The 20,071-nt window shown below is 37.8% G+C and overlaps 3 protein-coding genes across 4 annotated transcripts in view; all 3 read right to left on the bottom strand.

The window, feature by feature from the left end:
- bmerb1 (bMERB domain containing 1) overlaps nt 1-7,561 on the bottom strand; it is a 33,140-nt gene extending 25,579 nt beyond the window's left edge. The window contains exons 1-4 of one of the 2 annotated variants that reach the window (XM_058402490.1): nt 7,037-7,561; nt 5,250-5,320; nt 5,133-5,162; nt 3,025-4,442 (exon numbers count right to left, since the gene is read on the bottom strand). In XM_058402490.1, the coding sequence (XP_058258473.1) occupies nt 4,260-4,442; nt 5,133-5,162; nt 5,250-5,320; nt 7,037-7,445 (693 nt within the window). In that variant the 5' untranslated portion in view covers nt 7,446-7,561 and the 3' untranslated portion in view covers nt 3,025-4,259. Of the gene's footprint in view, nt 1-3,024; nt 4,443-5,132; nt 5,163-5,249; nt 5,321-7,036 lie in introns of those variants that run through there. The other variant, XM_058402492.1, reaches the window with a different exon arrangement.
- Nucleotides 7,562-8,484: 923 nt separating this feature from the next.
- LOC131362230 (GTPase IMAP family member 4-like) lies at nt 8,485-12,379 on the bottom strand. The gene is made up of 4 exons (XM_058404113.1): nt 12,246-12,379; nt 11,375-11,517; nt 10,539-11,282; nt 8,485-9,441 (listed from the first exon to the last, which is right to left on the bottom strand). Exons 2-4 carry the CDS (start codon nt 11,442-11,444, stop codon nt 9,143-9,145), a joined length of 1,113 nt encoding a protein of 370 aa, XP_058260096.1. The 5' UTR covers nt 11,445-11,517; nt 12,246-12,379; the 3' UTR covers nt 8,485-9,142.
- Nucleotides 12,380-15,416: 3,037 nt separating this feature from the next.
- Nucleotides 15,417-18,719, bottom strand: LOC131361755 (polyadenylate-binding protein 1A-like). The gene is made up of 7 exons (XM_058403284.1): nt 18,123-18,719; nt 17,708-17,901; nt 17,497-17,600; nt 16,335-17,262; nt 16,083-16,170; nt 15,669-15,802; nt 15,417-15,485 (listed from the first exon to the last, which is right to left on the bottom strand). Exons 1-7 carry the CDS (start codon nt 18,286-18,288, stop codon nt 15,417-15,419), a joined length of 1,683 nt encoding a protein of 560 aa, XP_058259267.1. The 5' UTR covers nt 18,289-18,719.
- Nucleotides 18,720-20,071: the final 1,352 nt, after the last annotated feature.

Here is a 20,071-nt window from a genome sequence, read left to right on the forward strand (position 1 = left end):
TGCGCAGTATGGAGAACGCGTAAGGGATGCAGGGCGCATGCGCAGTAAGGAGATCGCGTGAGGGACGCAGAGTGCATGCCCAGTATGGAGAACGCGTAAGATGTGCGGCGCATGCGCGGTATTCACAGCAAACGGAGCCACGTAACAGGAAAAATAGAGAGACTATATCTATATTATATACATTTTAAATTTTACATTTTAATTTTATATATATATATATATATATATATATATATATATATATATATATATATATGTATATATATATATATATATATATATTAATTAATTAGAGTAATGTAATAAAAAGATTAATGTATTATTATATTATTATTATTAGTAGTAGTAGTAGTAGTAATGTTGTTGTTGCTGTTACTCACTCATAATCAGAGGTGGACAGTAAAGAAGTACATTTACTTGAGTACTGTACTTAAGTACACTTTTTGAGTATCTGTACTTTACTTGAGTATTATTTTTCCTGGATACTTTTTACTTTAACTTCACTACATTTGAAAGATAAATACTTTACTTTTACTCCACTACATTTCTGTCAAGGTCATTGAGTAGAAAGTAGTTACATTAATCATAGGATGATTTTTTTCACTCTTGTAGCGTCACGTGTTGTAAAGTTCAGTGGTTTTCCATAATTTTTTGAACTCAATTGCTCAACTGATCAATTTCTGACAAAATGGACGAAGATATGCTTTGTATATTATACACCACCAACACATTGGTAATGATGTTAGTTAACACACAAAAACGTATGCTGTGTCCAAATTCTCATACTATGTGTCCTAAATGGTATTCAAAAATAGAATTAGTATGCCCCAAATCGCAGTATACTGAAAAGAGTATTCAAAAATTCCTGGATGGTCTACTACTTCTGGTAGAAATTCAAAGTGCAGAACAATGCACACTCTAACGGGTAATATTGCCCACAACGCATTGCACACAGGAGGGAGGAGCCTGGACAATGGTGTAAATGCATATTAAAATGATGTAAATGAATTGTGGAAATATATATAACTCTTTGTTAAAGCAGTGTTGCTATTGGGTGGTTGTACAGCTACAGTTGTGTAGCTGGGTTTTAAAGCAGGTTAGATTTTTTTTCTGACCAGTCTTCATTTACAGACCATTTGATTGAAATGTGCATGAGTGGATACACATAGATGTGTACAGGTACATCTCAAAATCTAGAATATAATGAAAACGGTCAATATTTTTTGTCACTCAGTTCAGAAAGTGAAACCCATATATTATATAGATTCATTACACATAGAGTGAAATATTTCAAGCCTTTATTTCTTGAAATTGTGATGATTATGGCGTACAGATAAGGAAAACCCAAAATTCTGTGTCTCAGAGAATTAGAATATTGTGAAAAGTTAAATATTGGACAGTCGTGGTCTCACACCCTAATCAGCTATTTACCTCAAAACACCTGCAAAGGTTTCCTGAGCTTTTAAATGGTCTCTCAGTCTGGGTCAGTAGGCTACACAATCATGGGGAAGACTGCTGACTTGACAGTTGTCCAGAAGACAGTCATTGACACCCTCCACAAGGAGGGTAAGCCACAAAAGGTCATTGCTAAAGAAGCTGGTTGTTCACAGAGTGCTGTATCCAAGCATATTCATAGAAAGTTGAGTGGAAGGAAAAAGTGTGTGGTAGGAGAAGGTGCACCAGCAAAAGGGATAACCGCAGCCTTGAGAGGATTGTCAGGCAAAATCCATTCAAGAATTTGGGGGAGCTTCAGACGAATCCTAGACATGGCCTCAAATGTTGCATTCCTCATGTCAAGCCACTCCTGAACCAGAGACAATGTCAGAAGCATCTTACCTGGGCTATGGAGAAAAAGAACTGGACTGTTGCTCAGTGGTCCAAAGTCCTCTTTTCAGATGAAAGTAAGTTTTGCATTTCATTTGGAAATCAAGGTCCCAGAGTCTGGAGTAAGAGTGGAGAGGCACAGAATCCATGTTGCCTGAAGTCCAGTGTGAAGTTTCCACAGTCAGTGATGATTTGGGCTGTCATGTCATCTGCTGGTGTTGGTCCACTGTGTTTTCTGAAGTCCACAGTCAATGCAGCCATCTACCAGGAAATCTTAGAGCACTTCATGCTTCCTTCTGCTGACAAGCTTTATGGAGATGCTGATTTCATTTTCCAGCAGGACTTGGCACCTGCCCACACTGCTAAAGGTACCATAAGCTGGTTCAATGACCATGGTGTTACTGTGCTTGATTGGCCAGCAAACTCGCCTGACCTGAACCCCATAGAGAGTCTATGGGGTATTGTTAAGAGGAAGATGAGAGACACCAGACCCAACAATGCAGATGACCTGAAGGCTGCTATCAAAGCAACCCGGGCTTCCATTACACCTGAGCAGTGCCACAGGCTGATTGCCTCCATGCCACGCCGCATTGATGCAAAAGGAGGCGCAACCAAGTATTGAGTGTATAGAAACGAACATACTTTTCAGAAGTCTGACATTTCTCTTTGAAATATCCTTTTTTATTGATCTTATGTAATATTCTAATTTTCTGAGACACAGAATTTTGGGTTTTCCTTATCTGTAAGCCATAATCATCACAATTTCAAGAAATAAGGTTGCTAGTAAGTATTGCATACAACAATGCGTTGTAATAATAATAAAACAATGCGTTGACATTTACTTTTGATACTTAAGTACTTTTAAAAACAAGTACTTCTGTACTTTTACTTAAGTAAAAATCTGTCTTTACAACTTTTACTTGTAATGGAGTAATGTTTGACCAGTAGTATCTGTACTTTCACTCAAGTAAGGAAGTTGTGTACTTCGTCCACCTCTGCTCATAATAAATTCTATAAGTCATTATAAAATATACAGTATCTGTGGTTTAATTGTTGGCGCCCCCTGCTGCTTGCTACGTGAATTGAAAGGCAAGCAATCACAAGGCAACTATTACCAACTAAATTTTTTACACCTTTCAACAGTGAACAACTTTATTAGAGGTTTATCAGTTTCTCTCCACACACAAACAGAGTCTGAATGACAGTAAGGTGTCTTTATTATGAGGTAGATTCGATGCAAATCTTCAGTAGCCATTTTGCAAAAAAAATACAACCACACATGGATCACTTGTTTAAAGAAAAAAAAAACTTCTCTGAAATCTATCACATTATGGAATAATATCACAGAGATAATATAATTTTAATATTTTGCAGTTAATATAGGTCTGGCACATTTTACATACAATCAGTAGTAACGTAATTCTCCGTAGACAATACTGTATAATATTTGTATACAATTGTATACTATGTATAATATTTTAACAGACATTCACATTAGAAAACAGTGATGCATCTTAAAGATTGGTGTTTCCATGACAAAATATATCTAATCTTTTGTCTTTTAATAATAAAAGTATATAATCAAGATTACTTAAAACAGTGTGATTGTATGAGTGAGTATAAATAGCAAGAACATCAATAGCTGTTTCTACAGATATTAATACAAATAATTAAACCAAAATTCATCATCTTTTCATCAAGATATCTAAGTTCATGTTATAGAAAAATGATCCAGTGATGTTGCTATGAAGGAAACTGTTTTTAAAAACACTTTTAAACCCATCTTAGAAAACGTGTTTCCATGCCAACCAAACTGCACCATATACTACTATATTAATCTCAACAAGCAGCATCATTATATCAGATTCTTTTTAATAAAGTGGATTAGATAGATAGATAGATAGATAGATAGATAGATAGATAGATAGATAGATAGATAGATAGATAGATAGATAGATAGATAGATAGATAGATAGATAGATGCTAGTGTGTGTAGATAGATAGATAGATAGATAGATAGATAGATAGATAGATAGATAGATAGATAGATAGATAGATAGATAGATAGATAGATAGATAAATAGATAGATAGATAGATAGATAGATAGATAGATAGATAGATAGATAGATAGATAGATAGATAGATAGATGCTAGTGTGTGTAGATAGATAGATAGATAGATAGATAGATAGATAGATAGATAGATAGATAGATAGATAGATAGATAGATAGATAGATAGATAGATAGATAGATAGATAGAAAGAAAATAATACATAAATATAAAATAAAATAATTCAAGATTCAGCCTGTTGTCATTTCTTAACACCCTAAAGCCATTTTCTTCCTTTTTTGACTCTGCACTGACTGCAGTAACTCTACTTTGTCCATATATAGAATAAAGATAAGGAACCTTTCTTGCATTGTGTTCCCAGAATCACTTCTCATTTGATTCCTGAACCTTCACCCCGCTGTTAAGTTGGTGTATCCAGTTCAGAGCTGCCTTCAGGGTCCCGTCTCCACGCTGGCGAGAGAAGCAAAGGAACGTAGCCCAGACAAAAGCACAGCAGCCGGTGAAGGTAGTTCGTAGGTACAAGGGCACCAAGGCAAAGTTCAGGCACTGGAAATAAGAGTGGACGATACAATTTTTTTTTTTTTTCAAAATAACATGCACACAAGTATCAGTCATAACATTATGAGCTCTGACATTTGAAGTGAATAAGACTGATGATCTCCTCCTGCATGATGCATGATGGGTCAGGGTTGTTTTGGCAGCATAAGGGGGACCAACACAATATAAGGCAGGTGGTCATAATGTTAAGCCTGATCTTTGTATATTTCCTGTTCATTCATCATTCAGCACTGCTAGGGAATAACCAGTTTATCCAGCAACTGATACCAGAAGTTAGTTATCAGATTATATATATAGATATTTTATATAGATTTGTCTATGTTTTTGTGTTCTTTAGAGCCTGTCTTTATTTATAATTTGACCACAAGCTAATAAACTACAGCAACAGCTCTTAAAATGGAATTGGAAAATAGCTTATGGAAATCTGATATTGATATACACCCTAATTTTTGTATTCATCTGCCACTGACTAAGATAGAGAAGGGGAAAATCTAACAGTGAACAGGTTTATTGATTTGCTTTAATAAAACTATTTTTTTTATTTGAAATTTTTGTGTAATAAAAACCCCTAGGTAATGCTACAGGGCAAACTATAGTGCTTTGAGCCTGATTAAGACATTATTCAAATCAGATGACAGGGGGTAGTTTTTTTTAAAAGAAATTAAGATCGGAATTTACCTGTGCGAACGGCCAATACATGAGTCCTGTCTGCAAGAAATCAGGAAAAGATGATTTAAAACATGTCCAGTGTTTAAATCATGCACCCCGTAAACACCAGGCTATTAACAGACTTACTGTGTATGTGTTCAGAAACTTGTTTCTCCAGTCTTCCAGTACGTCCTCTTTACACTCTAAAAGGCTCAAACCTGAAATGATCGGCAATCATTTTTTTTTAATCTACTATGTTTAATATGAGTTTAATATGAAACCTTCTAGAAAAGTGCATTATTTTGTTGAGGTGTTGTAATCTCGGTATGACTTGGATTGCAACACACACTCTACGTAGTGTTTAGAGCTGACAGTCAACACTCAACAAAATCAGTGACATTAAATGCTCTTAAATTTACTATTTAATGACTTTTTTGAAGACAAATCATTTTAGAGGTCTCCACAGATGCAAGGAGTAGCTAATGAAGTGTATATATAGCAACATATGGGCTACAGTCAGTAACAACTGTACACCAACAATATTCAGCTATAGGGTGGGCTTGATGAACTGGCCTGGGAGTGTATAATAATAATAATAATAATAATAATAATAATAATAATAATAATAATAATAATAATAATAATAATAATAATAATAGCACTGCTACGTCAGAACTCCAAGGTCCTTGCTATGATTCTGATCTTGAGTATCTGTGGAATTTCTCATGTTCTTTATGTTCTTCCTGTGTCACAAAAGCATGCTGCAATGTGGACTGGGTACTCTAAATTGCCCCATTCAGGTAGTAGTAGTAGTAGTAATAATAATAGAATGTGTACTAGTAGCAGTAGTAATAGCAGTAGTAGTACTTTTATAAGCCATAGTAATAATATAACTTGTTATAGTGGCAGCAGTAGTAGTAGTAGTAGTACTATTAGAAGTATTAGTAATAATAGAACTTGTTATAGTAGTAGTAGTGTACAAGACAGTGGTGAGACCGGCCATGCTGTATGGTTTAGAGACAGTGTCACTGAGGAAGAGACAGGAGTCAGAGCTGGAGGTAGCAGAGCTGAAGATGTTGAGGTTCTCTTTGGGAGAGACACGGTTGGACAGGATTAGGAACGAGTACATCAGAGGGACAGCTCATGTTGGACGTTTGGGGGACAAAGTTAAGGAAGGAGATGGTTTAGACATGTTCAGAGGAGGGAGAGTGTGTATATCGGTAGGAGAATGTTGGACATGGAGCTGCCAGGCAGGAGGCAAAGAGGAAGGCCAAAGAGGAGGTATATGGATGGAATAAATGAGGGTATGAAGCTAGTGGGTGCAAGTGTTGAGGGTGCAGAAGATAGGGATAGGTGGAGAGAGATGATTCACTGTGGTGACCCCTGAAGGGAAAAGCCAAAAGAAGAAGAAGAAGAAGAAGAAGATAGTAGTAGTAGAAGTAGTAGTAGTAGTAGTAGTATTAGAAGTAGTAGTAATAATAGCACTTATAGTAGCAGTAGTAGTAGTAGTAGTACCATTAGAAGTAGTACTAGCAGCAGTAGTAGCAGTAGTAGTAGTAGTAGTAGTAGTAGTACCATTAGAAGTAGTACTAGCAGCAGTAGTAGCAGTAGTAGTAGTAGTAGTAGTAGTAGTACATTTTATTTGTCTTGCCACACTTGCCTCAGGCTTGGTCATTAAAGATAAATGTTAGAAATAAGCTTACTTTTAAACTTATAATTTAAATTCTTATGTAAGACATGTCCATGGTTAAAATCGCTAAACAAATCAATTAAACTGAATTGAAAAATTGAATAGTAGAAGTAGTACTAGTAGAAGAAGTAGTAATAATAGTATTTCTACAAGTAGACATAAGTACTAGCAGTAATAGTACTTGTAGAAGTAGTAGTATTAGTACCAGTAGAAGTAATAGTAGTAGTAGTGAATTTTCTCGAACCTGTGTAAAAGGCGCTTATGGCCAGAGGTAAGGATATGGTCTGGTCCATGGCGAGTTTCCTCAACACCGTGCTCACGGAGCTCCCTGGAAGTCTGCGCTCCAAGAAGCGCATCCAGAAGAAGTTGAAGTTGCCGTTGAAGCAGAAAGCGACGATCGCCACGTTTCTCGTGCGCCTCCAGTCAATCTTTCCATCATTTTTGTTCGATAAATACTGCTGCATAAAGTCTCCACCAGCGTACAGACCCGAGTACAGAGTCACATTGGTCAACCACGGGTACCTCCTGATGGGGTTCCGCATTCTTACCCACAGAGAAAGAAGCGCTATTTCACTGATAAACACCGGCGCGTATTGATCCAGTTCACACTGACAGAAAAGTTCCCATTCCCAATCCCGTGTTCTCTGAATCATTTAAACTAATTGCGTGAGTTAAACAGCTTGAACTTCAAAGCCGGTTTCACTACCTGCTCCGAGTGACGGCGCGCATACGCATCAGTCTCCAACTGGGAAGTTCATGAAGAATGAATGAGATGTTGTCAGGGGTGGAAAAAGTACAGGGAAATTACTACACTGAAGTGAAACTATAGATCATGTGTTAAAATCTTACTCAACAACAAAAAAAGAAATACCACTTTACCCTGGTTTAATTTTTGCTTGCTTGAGGGTGAGAGCCCTGGCCTATAGGTCAGTCAAATGTTTCACTATGCATATTGAAAGATTTGAATGAGCTAGAGGCTTCAACACTGTGAAGTTGAAGAAACAAGTTGAATTTTTTTCAGAAACAGAACTGCTATGTTATTTTCCAGCTCCTTTATTACTCAACAAACTGACCAATAAATGTCTGAGATATTTAAATGGCCTTGCTGTTATTATCTTGAAAATATCTTGTATACAGTGTAGTATTAAGTCAGAAACTCATATAAACTTGCAAGGACGATCTACTAGTTTGACCGGCTCAGACTGTGATTCAGCAGCTTGTAGTTGATCAGACAAGCTGGATTATTCAATACGGAGTAGTTCAGGCTGTACAAGGCATAGATTTATATGCATGCACTTGTTGTAATATATTATTGTTTCTGTAGTAACAGAGTATTCACAGATTTGTATGGTGGAAGCTCCACTAATACAAATACAAAATGTGTGTGAATTTTGATATGGTAAATTTTCATCCTCAACTCTGCTATTTCTATTTTCAGTATCATTTAAATGCCTGTTTATCTGCTGGGGATTTTAAAGTACTTTCAGTTTGTTCTGCTTCCAGTTCTGTCCTGTAGATGGCGCTGGTGCATTTCTCTACAAACACCGTGTGACTCACTACAACCTATACATCTTATAACACATACTGTATTGATTACTGCAGTTGTCTAATACACATTAAATGAATCCCATGAATCGCATAAAATAAATGAAAGCAATCTTTAAAAAATAAATAAATAAATAAAGACAGGAATAAATAGCGGTATTTCTTTATTTACTATCTACTGTATATTGTAAAGACATTCAAACTTTATTCCTTCCAACTTTATGGAGGTTGAAAACTTCTTTAAACCTTCTGAAAAATCCTGTAATGAACATAGATTTGAGTGCAAAGAAATTTTCATCAGATTCATCAACACACTGATTTTAGTACAACTGATAGATCAGCTACAGCTGCATTGAAGAAATGCTTGTTATATAAAAAACATAAAATATATGCACATTATTTACACCTGCCATTGTTGCATGAGATTTAAACTCATTAGCATGACCTTCTCAGCCATAACTGTAACAACTGTCCTGTCTATTCAAAAGCAAATATCATAGATATTTTACATCATCATAAGATCATTAACGATGTATCTGTTGGATTTTCTCGACATCTTCTTGGTTTCATACAACTGTTGAAGCCTGGTCTGCAAAGAGTTTACAGAGCATGTACAGCATCTCAGTTTCAAAAGGTAGAGATCAGCAGAAAGGTATAAAGGAACTTCCAAAACATTAGATATACCGTAATACCACTGTCCATAACATACTGACCATTCTGAAAAAGTGACATTACCGAGAACAAAACATCCCTCCAAAATGGACAAGGAAAGATGAGGTACAAAATTGTCTCAAAGTTCAAGGGTCTAATTAGTGTGTTCATTTTTCCTGTCTTCCAAAAGAGTTGAACTCTGTCGTGCCAGGCTTGCAGCTGTAATCAGGCATAGAGCCAGTGGAATTGTTACTATGATTCCAATGACGATCCCCATTCCAGAGCCAACCACTCCATAATGCGATCCAACCACTGATCCAATAAGAGCACCGATCACAGCCAGCACTAGCAGACCTACAGGTTTGAAGTAATACTTTCCAAGTGCCAGAAGCTCATCCTGATATTTCTTCCTAATGGCACTAACATCCATTTCCTGGTTTTCATCTTCAGTCACTGTAAAAAAAAAAAATGTAGACATTTAGACAGACAAGAAAATCAGTTAAACTAGACCAGGATTATACACTGATCTGGCATAACATTATGACCACCTGCCTAATATTGTGTTGGTACCCCTTTTGTTGCCAAAACAGCCCTGACCTTTCAAGGCATAGACTCCACTACATCCCACAGATGCTGGACTGGATTTTGGGTTGAGATCTGGGGAATTTGGAGGCCAAGTCAACACCTCAAACCTGTTGTTGTGCTCATCAAACCATTCCTGAACCATTTTTGCTTTGTGGCACGGTGCATTATCCTGCTGAAAGAGGCCACAGACATCAGGGAATACTGTTTCCATGAAAGGGTGTACATGGTCTGCAACAATGCTTAGGTAGGTGGTACAGTACGTGTCAAAGTAACATCCACATGGATGGCAGGACCCAAGGTTTCCCAGCAGAACACTGCCATCCGGCCATCCATGTGATGTAAAAGAAAACATGATTTCTCAGACCAGGCCACCTTCTTTTATTGCTCTGTGATCCAGTTCTGATGCTCACATGCCCATTATTTGTGCTTTCAGCGGTGACCAGGGGTCAGCATGGGCACCCTGACTGGTCTGCAGCGTTGCAGCCCCATAGGCAACAAACTGCGATTCACTGTGTATTCCGACATCTTTCTATCAGAACCAGCATTAACTTCTTCAGCAATTTGAGCAACAGTAGCTCGTCTTTTGGACCAGATCACACGGGCCAGCCTTCACTCGGACCACTTTTGATAGATACTGACCACTGCAGGGGAACACTCCACAAGAGCTGCAGTTTTGGAGATGCTCTGATCCAGACGTCTAGCCATCACAGTTTGGTCCTTGTCACACTCGCTCAAATCCTTATGCTAGTCCATTTTTCCTGCTTCCAACACATCAACTTTGAGGACAAAATGTTTGCTGCCTAATGTATCCCTCCCACTAACAGATGCCATGATGAGGAGATAATCAGTCTTATTCATGTCACCTCTCAGTGGTTATAATGTTATGTCTGATCAGTTTATAGTGTCTGTGCATAGATGTAATCTGCTATAATTTAATTGTCTTGCATTGCCAGAATAATACTTACAAGATGGGCGAATTCCGTCCATACTTCCACGTCTCCGCTGAAGCAAAGGTTCTTCCTCAGTGTGGGTTTTATACATATTAAGTCTGTTCTGGTATCCTTGTTTTAGTATTTCTATTTTGTCCTCATACCTTTTCTCCAGCTCTCTGATAGCTTGTGATTTTTTACTCTGCATCACTTCATAGTAAACCTGTGGCAGAAAGAAATCACCAGGATTTTCTTCCTCCACGCTATCTATCTTTTTAAGCAGCCCTTGGATTTGGGTTTCAGATTCACTCAGACGCATAACGTAGTGTCTCCTATTGCACTTTTCCAGGAGTTTTTCTGCTTTCTGAGTGTGTTCTTTGATTCTGAATTCCTCCACATCTCCTTCACACAAGAAAAGCACCACAGTGTGACTCCAGACTCTCTGAGAGAGCAGCTCCATGTGTCGACTTGCTGATTTAAGTTCAATTACGGATAGTTCATCATCAGCGTTTATGGGAATCACCAGAACCAGAGCATGGGGACCTGGAGGACAAAGTGTCACACTTCGGATGATTTCATTTTTAATTTTCTCTGTGGTGCACTCTATAGAAATTCTGTCCCATCCTGGTGTGTTCACTATGCAGAGCCTCCTTCCTTCCTGTTCACCTTCATGTAAAAGACACTCTTCACTCTCTTCATTCAGCATTGTGTCTCCCAGGATGAATCTGGCTACTCTGCTCTTTCCAGCTCCAGCTTTTCCCAGCAGTACAATCCTGCATTCTGAAAAAAGAAGGTGGACAATAAACGTTTTCCCTTAATTCGCGAGTATAATTATGCGTAAAACACACTAAATATTATGAATGATATCTAACCTGGAGCCTTTGGATTGGAGGATCCACTTGCCATGGCTGTATTAGGGACCAAATTTATTTCACCTGCCATGTAACGTTCACTTTCATATTTCAGTCAAAACAAAACGTTGTTATTTGAGAAGAATTGATTGGAAGATTGATTTCTGTTCATAGAAGCAAAACACAAAAAGTTAAACCAAATATAACTTGTACAATTACAAAGGTTTTCAGTGTATACAAATTAAACTGTTCACCCTGTTGATCTGTTCCACTTATTGTAGTGTAATAACCTGGAGCTGAATTAGACTTAACAGGGATAACAATAGTCCATAATATTGAAGCATATGTGAGATTGGGGGTTTGGGGGTTAAGGGGGGGGGCAGTTAACATCACAGTCTAAAGTCACATGATTTGTGAACACAGTTGACCTGTGCCCTCTGGTGGTCTTAGGAAAAATTGGCCCTAGTGACCGGAACTCAGAAAGTTGTTAACACTTATGCATACTAATGTATACTGCAACCTTATACACAAGTGTAGAGAGCAGTATTATAGACAGAATATAATATTACACAGAGCAACAATAAAAAACGGATTTCTTGTTGCTATTTATTTGCAGTTTGCTTAAACTAGTAGAAATCCAAACAAACGCTGGTGTTCATAATAATATACAAAGAAATGTTATTACGTCATATGTAGGTACCTGCCTACAGGTAACATGATTAATAGTAAACACATCAAAACTATCAACATCTAGTACTGACTAACAACGAATTTGCTACTGCGTCACACACATAAAGTGAAAGTAAAAACTTAATATATGAAACTGTAAAACCTTTCTTATTTTTAATAAACCTATCAAGTCAGATAATTAAAAGAAGAAGTTATTACTTACATTTTTATGATCTGTTGTCAAGTCATGTTTATTTTCATGTACATATTTATACAGTTCATGGCTTCCGTTTAGAGAAGCCTCTCACAACCTACCAAGGAAGTACAATAAAGACTCCGCATGGTCCTAGAGAGTGTCTACTGGTTAAATGATGACGTTTTATCACACCATGTTGTTTCAGTGTAAAGTTCACACAGTGTTTGCTCACCTGTTAAAACCTGTAAACTGGATTAGAAAACCTTTTGAAATAAGATGTTATCATAAACCTTATGAAATACTATGTACTATATATTGTCCATCAAAGCACTAGACACACCTCCTCTTATCACTGTATTTATGTCTTTGTTTTAAATGGAGCTACTGCTGTACTGTTAATTGGTCAGATTGTGGTTCATTTCCTATAAAAGCAGAACTAGCTGCAATGTTTCTATTAATATGCTCAGTCTAATATATTACTGTTTCCACAATTGAGGCCAAAGGTTTATATAAACTTATAAACTTATACTGATATTCATCTCCCAGAGAAAGCAGTAAATAATTAACGATATGTATTTTTTTTCTGTATTTTTTAAAAAATAATTATAAATGAATAACGACAGATAGATAACTTTATTGTCATTTTAAAGTACAGGTTCATAGCAACAAAATGCAATAAACTATTTAATAGTGAGTGGAAGCAGATAAGCTGATGTACATGTAAAAAAAAACGACATGACCTGTTACATCAGAGTACAAATTTTAAGCATCAGCAGCTCCAACAAGATAGGAATAAATGAAATAAACAAAAATAAACAAAATTTACAAAAGACATTTTAATCAAACTCTGTGTTATTAACATACAGCGATAATATCTAAAAAGAAAATTTCTATCAAATAGACATGTAAATAACATTGGCACTCGCATTCTAGATCGGACAAAATATCTCTAATGAAATGTCAGATATTACATTCGCAAATGTATTCTAAAATATGGGAAAAGTTTATGAGAGTAATAGAATATTGATTTGGTACATTAGCACCAACACACACACACAGACAGTCACTTCACACATGATGCAGAGACATGTTCAGTCTCTGCAATAGCAGTGTACAATTTACAGAAGACGTACAGAGTCCCTATTTTAAGTAGACTGTGTGAGAGTACACTGTTAACACACACGACCCAGACAGCCATACTGCATCCGCACCTTATCTTACCTTCCTACCTCAAACTGCCTCAAAGTTTTACACTGGTCCACTAATGTACAATTAATGTACAGATAATATTTCCATCTGCACTGAATGTAGTTTTGGTAATATAATGTTTGCACTGGTTCACTTTTTATACAATATTATACTGCACTATTACACAGTTAATATTTCCTCTTGCTTAAAATTCCTAGATTTTTCTTGATATTTATATGTTCATATTTTTATTGTAGTGCACCAGTACACCAAGCCAAATTCCGTGTACATGTAAAACCTGCAGTTTATAAAATACTATTACTGACCTGTAAAACACTAAATGTTCTCACACCACAGTACCTGATCGAACTTTTAGTTATTTATGATCCGCCACGCCTACTCCGATCAAAAGGTGCAGGTTATTTGTATAGTATAATATAGTGTAGTATAATATAGTATATTGTAGTGTAGTATAGTATAGTGTAGTGTAGTGTAGTGTAGTATAGTATAGTGTGGTGTGGTTACGTATTATGTAGTGTAGTGTGTAGTGCAGTATACCATGGTAGTATAGTATAGTCAAATGTAATGTAGGATATGGTATGGTGCTATGTGGTATAGAAGTGTATTGTGGTGTTATATAGTATAGTGTGGTAAAGTATAGCGTAGAATATTATATAGTAATATAGTGCAGTATCTATTTTATTTTATTTTATTCAAATATTTTATTTATAAACAAGATCTGCTATGAACCCTTTGGTTTTGGTGGAAGTAAATGTTGCTGAGACAAAAGCGTTAAGCAATGATAGATTAAAATGCATCGATTAACAAGTTTTCATCAGTATTATTTAAGTAGAGTTTACTGTTATATTGTATTGTAGTGTAGCAGTGAAGTATAGTATACTTTAATACAGTATAATAGTGGGTGTAGTATGGAATCTAGCCATGGGGGTCACAGTCCAGTGACTTCTGTGCCGGTCCCAAGCCCGGATAAATAGAGAGGGTTGCGTCAGGAAGGGCATCCAGCGTAAAACATTGCCAAATTTAACCATGCGAAATCGTCAGTACTCAGTGTTGAGGATGCAGAAGATAGGGATAGGTGGAGAGAGATGATTCACTGTGGTGACCCCTGAAGGGAAAAGCAGAAAGAAGAAGAAGAAGAAGTGGGTGTAGTATGGAATAGTGTAGTATGGTATTTTGACATAGTATTCTAGTATATTTCTGAAATATTTATTAATAGTTAAATGTCAGTGTATATTTCTTTTAGTGATAAATTGATCTTAATTAATTTTATTTCGGCTTTGTGTATATTTTTGATTGGAGGACTGCAGTAATGCTGATGAAGAAACCCCCTGCTGTAACACAAAAATTCCCTTATGGGATCAATAAAGTCCAAACGTCCATCTATCCATCCTCAGTAGTATCTGTCTATCCATCCTCACTGGTATCTGTCTGTCTATCTGTCTATCCATCTATACTCACTAGTATATTTTTATCTTATTTTTATTAGATTATAAGATTTATTAAATTATTAAAGTAGTAGATTTAAATGTTCTTGGAAATAAATAAACATACAACACAAAGTTGATTTTGAAAATTTAATAAAAATACAAATGACAATCAGGTCAAATATTATTTACAATAATGTCAGTGTAAGTGATTATTATTTACAATAATGTCAGTGTAAGTGATTATTATTTAAATAATGTTAGTGAATAATGTAGTGAATTAGAATAAAGGTTTAATATTAAAAATAAGAATAAGAAGAATAAGAATAAAAATAGAATAAAAAAATAACAATAATAATAATAAAAAGAAGAAGAAGAATGATGGGGTTTATTAATATTTCCGCTTATTCTTCTTCTTCTTCTTTCTCTTCTTCTTTCCATCTGTAAAAGTCCTCTTCAGGATTTCCTGAAAGAGAAATGCAGGAGTCAGAAATTAATTTTATTTCCTGTGTACACTGTGATGTGATGTAATGATCCATTTAGATATGAATCAATATCAGAAATTTTAAGTAAAGATCCTCACCGGCTTGACACCTGCTTCTCTTGCCCGCAGTAAGGCGTCTATTTTATCCACCTACAAACGTACAGACACACACACATGAGGACTGAGGGAGTAGTGGGTGGGGCTTTGTTTCCAAATGACCAAAGTTAATACATCATCTCAAAGATATTTATGAATCTGATATGAAACACTTGCTATGTTGCTTGAATGTATATTTCTTGACTGCGTGTGTGGTGTGTGTGTGTGCACGCTTACCTTGGCTTGCAAGTGCTCGGGATCACCAATCATGTTCATAATCTCGAAATTGTTTTCTCCTTGAACAAGCATCCAAGTGATTTGTTTTGCATCAATCAGGTGGATTTCTGCTACCAGTGGAAGCAAGTGATCATCTGCAAATAGAGAGAGAAAGTGTGTGAGGTGTGTGAGAGAGCAAGAGAGAGCAGAAACGGAGGCATTTGATCAGGTAGCATGGGTGGTGGGGCTCAGACTCAGACTTTCTATGCACTGATATCAAGTACTTAAAACAAATGCAGTTGAAAGCAGGAGTTTGTAGATGTTTTCAGTCGACATGTGATGATAAAAGTGGAATAAAATGCTAAGCTGGAGAGCAGGAGTGTATACGAGCCGGATATGTGTGTGTGTGTGTGTGTGTGTGTGTGTGAAACTCACAGGCCATTGTGATCTGGTCATCTAAATCTGCTGACTCTAGCATGTAGATCGTCAGCCTCTTCTGGGGTGGTGGAAATTTAGGTACATCCTGGGAACACAGGATATTATTATTATTATTATTATTACTACACAATATAATAATCACACAATTAGATTAGTACCATAATCTATCATACACTATCTTTAGCATGTAATATTAAGCATGCAGAATATTGGTATTTTTGTGTGTGTGCTTTTTGTTGTGTTTCGGACCTGAAGTGGAGCCAGAACTCTGATTTCTGAGACAGCTGTCTCCACGGCTTCCAGAGTTTCCTCTGGGGCAGCTGTCTCAGTAGCTTCTACCCTGTCATCTGAGGCCGTTGTCTCCACTGCTTTCACGTGTCCCTCTGAGACCGGTGTCTCCACTGCTTCCATAGTTTCCACTGAGGAAGCTGTCTCCACAGCCTCCACAGTTCCCTCTGAGGAAGCTGTCTTCACAGCTTCCTCAGAGTCCTCTGGGCCAGCTGTTTCAACAGCTTCCACGTTATCTACTGGGGCAGGGGACTCGGCGGGATGGACATTCTGTGAGGCAGCAGTGTTGACAACGTCCTCTGAGGTAGATGCCTCGGCAGTTTGGAGAGTGTCCTTTGTGCAAGGTGTCTCAGCCGGGGTGCTCCTGTTGAACCAGCGAGGCAGCACTGGTTGGCGCAGGTTTGGTGGTACGTTGTGCGGTGTTGGTGGGACTCTCTGCAGGAACTTTCTATGGCTGGTGAGGTCAACCTTCTTGATAAATTTCATATTGCCCTGGTGTTGGGAACTGGGGCATGCCTCCATCTTGGGCTCCTCAGCCTTAAGTGCCTCCACCTTGGGCTCCTCGGCCCTGCGCACCTCCACCTTGGGCTCCTCGGCCCTGCGCACCTCCACCTTGGGCTCCTCAGCCGTGTGCCCCTCTACCTTGGGCTCCTCAAACCTGCGTGCCTCCACCTTGGCCTCCTCGGCCTTGCGCACCTCCACCTTGGCCTCCTCGGCCTTGCGCACCTCCACCTTGGGCTCCTCGGCCCTGCACGCCTCCACCTTGGGCTCCTCGGCCCTGCGTGCCTCCACCTTGGTCTCCTTGGCCTTACGTGCCTCCAGCTTGGGCTTCTCGGCCCTGTGCTCCTCCACCTTGCGCTCCTCCCAAGACCTGAAGTACTCGATGGTGCTGTAACACAACAGAGAAGCTGCACTTAGAGTCTAAACCCTGCTGTTTAGTTCTCAGCAGCAAAATTACCATCTAATGTTGACTGAAACACCCTCATAAGACCGAACATAACTCTGTTTCGACAATATAAAGAGTTCAATAAATCTTACATGCAATTAGTTTAAACGGAATGTAAAAAAATCCTGACATTTGAACCCTGGCTGGTAAAAAGACACTAATTGACACGTGACTTACACTTGGCGGTCGTTCAGGAGTTTCCCGTTCAGCCGTTCGATGGCCAGCGCCGCCGCCTCCGCTGACTCGTACTGAACGTACCCGTAACGTTTTGATTCCACAACCTTCAGGAGAAACACAGTGTGTCAACACACAACAACACACTAATCACACAACACAGATATTCAGCTATTCATATATATATTCATATATAACAGCTCAAAGCTCGAACCTTGCACGACACGATCCTCCCAAACACAGAGAAAGTGTCGAAGAGGGAGGTGCAGTCAATGGACCAATCAAGGTTCTTAATGAAAATGTTTCCTCCCTTGATGGGCTTGGCGGTGGGTTCCCAGTGAGACCACATGACGCGCATGGGTCTCCCCAGGAGCAGTTCAAAATTGAACATGTTGATGGCTCTCTCAGCTGAGGGAACAGAAATAAGCCATTCATTTTTAATTAAAGTCTATTATAGTCTATATATAACTCATCAAAATATCTTTTCATATCTTTTTAGTACCATTTAAAACATGACCATATCCATATAGTAAAACTAGAAAATACTACAGAAGTTACACATGTAGCCTTAAATCTGCTGCAAAAACAGGTAAGAAACAGTGTAGAAAAAAAGAAAAGGTTTGTTTTACCGTCATCTCGATAGCGAAAGTTGACGTACGCATATCCGAGAGGAGAGCCGGTCTTCCTGTCCCTGCAAATGTGGACAGACTGGACATGTCCTGCAGGTCTGAATCTACTCGAAAGTATCACCTCAGATACTTCAGGGTGAAGATCTTTAACAAACAGTGCAGCCATTGTATAATAGAGTTAAAACTCTGTTAAATTGCTGCTAAACGGTGTAAAATAACTGCTAAACGCTGTAAAATACTGTTAAACGTTGATAAAATGCTGCTAAACGGTGTTAAATTGCTGCTAAACGCTGTAAAATGCTCCTAAATGATGTAAAGTCGCTGTAAAACGCTGTAAATCTCTGCTACACAAGGGGCACTGTTTCTCTGTCGATAGCTAAAGGTGGTCTGAGGATGGTTGCTATGTACATCGTCAGGTGATGCTCAGAACAGAATTCGGAATTCGGCGCTTTTTTTTGTGATGTCATGAGGTCATGTGACCTGACACATGGTCAGTTGGTCACATGACCTCATGACATCATGTAGAACATTAAGCAGTTAATTTACAAACCCCAATAATGAATCCAATTCAAAATGGCTTTTAATATTAATATAGAAACACTGTATAGGCCTGTACAGGAAAGAGGCTGAGCTGCAATTAATCCCCAAAAAACATTCACTGACTATATTTTCAATGCATAGATATTAACCTAACGTAAACACTACTCCTTGAAGCTGCATTTAAACTGCATTTTGGAAGGTCAAACTCGCGGGCACCATTGAAGGCCACTATATGGAGAAAAATCCTTAAATGTTTTCCACCAAAAACATCATTTCTTTACAAATGAAGAAAGAAAGACATGAACATCTTGGATGACCAGGGGGTGAAGAAATTATCTGTAGATTTTTGTTCTGGAGGTGAACTTCTCCATTAAAGGATCTGCTGCTAACATCTTGGTGCCAGATACCACAGCACACCTTCAGGGATCTAGTAGAGTCCATGCCTCGACAGGTCAGGGCTGTTTTGGCAGCAAAAGGATGACCAAAACAATATTAGGCAGGTGGTCATAATGTTATGGCTAATTGGTGTCAAATTTGTTACTAATTAATGAACATCTTTTTTTGTTGTTGTTGTTGAGTTGCATCCAATATTGTGGAACATCACTGAAGCAATTTATCCACATTATTCCAGTTATAAAGGATCATGATCTCACCAACCTCTTGATTTTTTGCTCTTTTAAAGTTTTAGACCAAAATGTAACGTATCCTGTTACAGAAAAAACACAAACAAACCTTATTAGAAAAGCACTAAAACTGGAGACTCCTTCCAAATATATTACACATTTCCTCATGAAAAGCTTCAACAGATCACCAGCCACACCCTTTTTTTAATGAATGAATCTGACCAATCAGAATCAAGTATTTAAAACCAAAACAGTGTAGTATGTTTTATCCTCCCCACATTACTATAGGATTCTGTAGCGCTGGAACAAAGCTGCACTGCACAGTTTACACAGACGGAAGGTTTCCAAAACACCGGATTCGACCGAGGAGCACGTGAAGAAATTTTAAGATAATCTACGAGTGTGATGAGATAAACATTATACTGGTTATTTTCTAGGTTTATAATGTAACTATAATACAGAAAGGGCTAGAAGTCTGTGTAGCATTATGGGGTATCTGCACCTTTGGATTGGGTCTAATAAAATACGCATCACACACACACACACACACTCATGGAACAGTCGATCATTTTATACCTATAAACTAAGTGTATCTAATAATCCAGCAGTTTAGTTTATAACAAAACAAACAGGAAAACTTTGTGCTTCAGCTTCGACTTCCTTTATTGTCAATCACATGAACATTTTGTGATTGACAAAGTGAGAAATGGCAGCAGCTTTCTGCTGAGGTCTTCACACACTTTAAGGCTTTTCACACCAGAATCACTAAATATTTCCGTTTAAACT

The sequence above is a fragment of the Hemibagrus wyckioides genome, linkage group LG11, assembly GCF_019097595.1.
Source record: "Hemibagrus wyckioides isolate EC202008001 linkage group LG11, SWU_Hwy_1.0, whole genome shotgun sequence".
Classification (NCBI taxonomy): domain Eukaryota; kingdom Metazoa; phylum Chordata; class Actinopteri; order Siluriformes; family Bagridae; genus Hemibagrus; species Hemibagrus wyckioides.

Bases quoted from the DNA above. Each gene is read 5' to 3' on its own strand.
- LOC131362230 (XM_058404113.1), bottom strand. From the start codon at position 11,444: ATGGCAGGTGAAATAAATTTGGTCCCTAATACAGCCATGGCAAGTGGA. The intron at 11,283-11,374 runs GTTAGATATCAT...TTCTTTTTTCAG, and splicing joins CTCCAATCCAAAGGCTCCAG to AATGCAGGATTGTACTGCTG. The intron at 9,442-10,538 runs GTAAGTATTATT...TTTTTTTTACAG, and splicing joins GGACGGAATTCGCCCATCTT to TGACTGAAGATGAAAACCAG.
- LOC131361755 (XM_058403284.1), bottom strand. From the start codon at position 18,288: ATGGCTGCACTGTTTGTTAAAGATCTTCACCCTGAAGTATCTGAGGTG. The intron at 15,803-16,082 runs GTGAGTTTCACA...CTCTATTTGCAG, and splicing joins TGACCAGATCACAATGGCCT to ATGATCACTTGCTTCCACTG. The intron at 15,486-15,668 runs GTAAGCGTGCAC...GTACGTTTGTAG, and splicing joins CCGAGCACTTGCAAGCCAAG to GTGGATAAAATAGACGCCTT.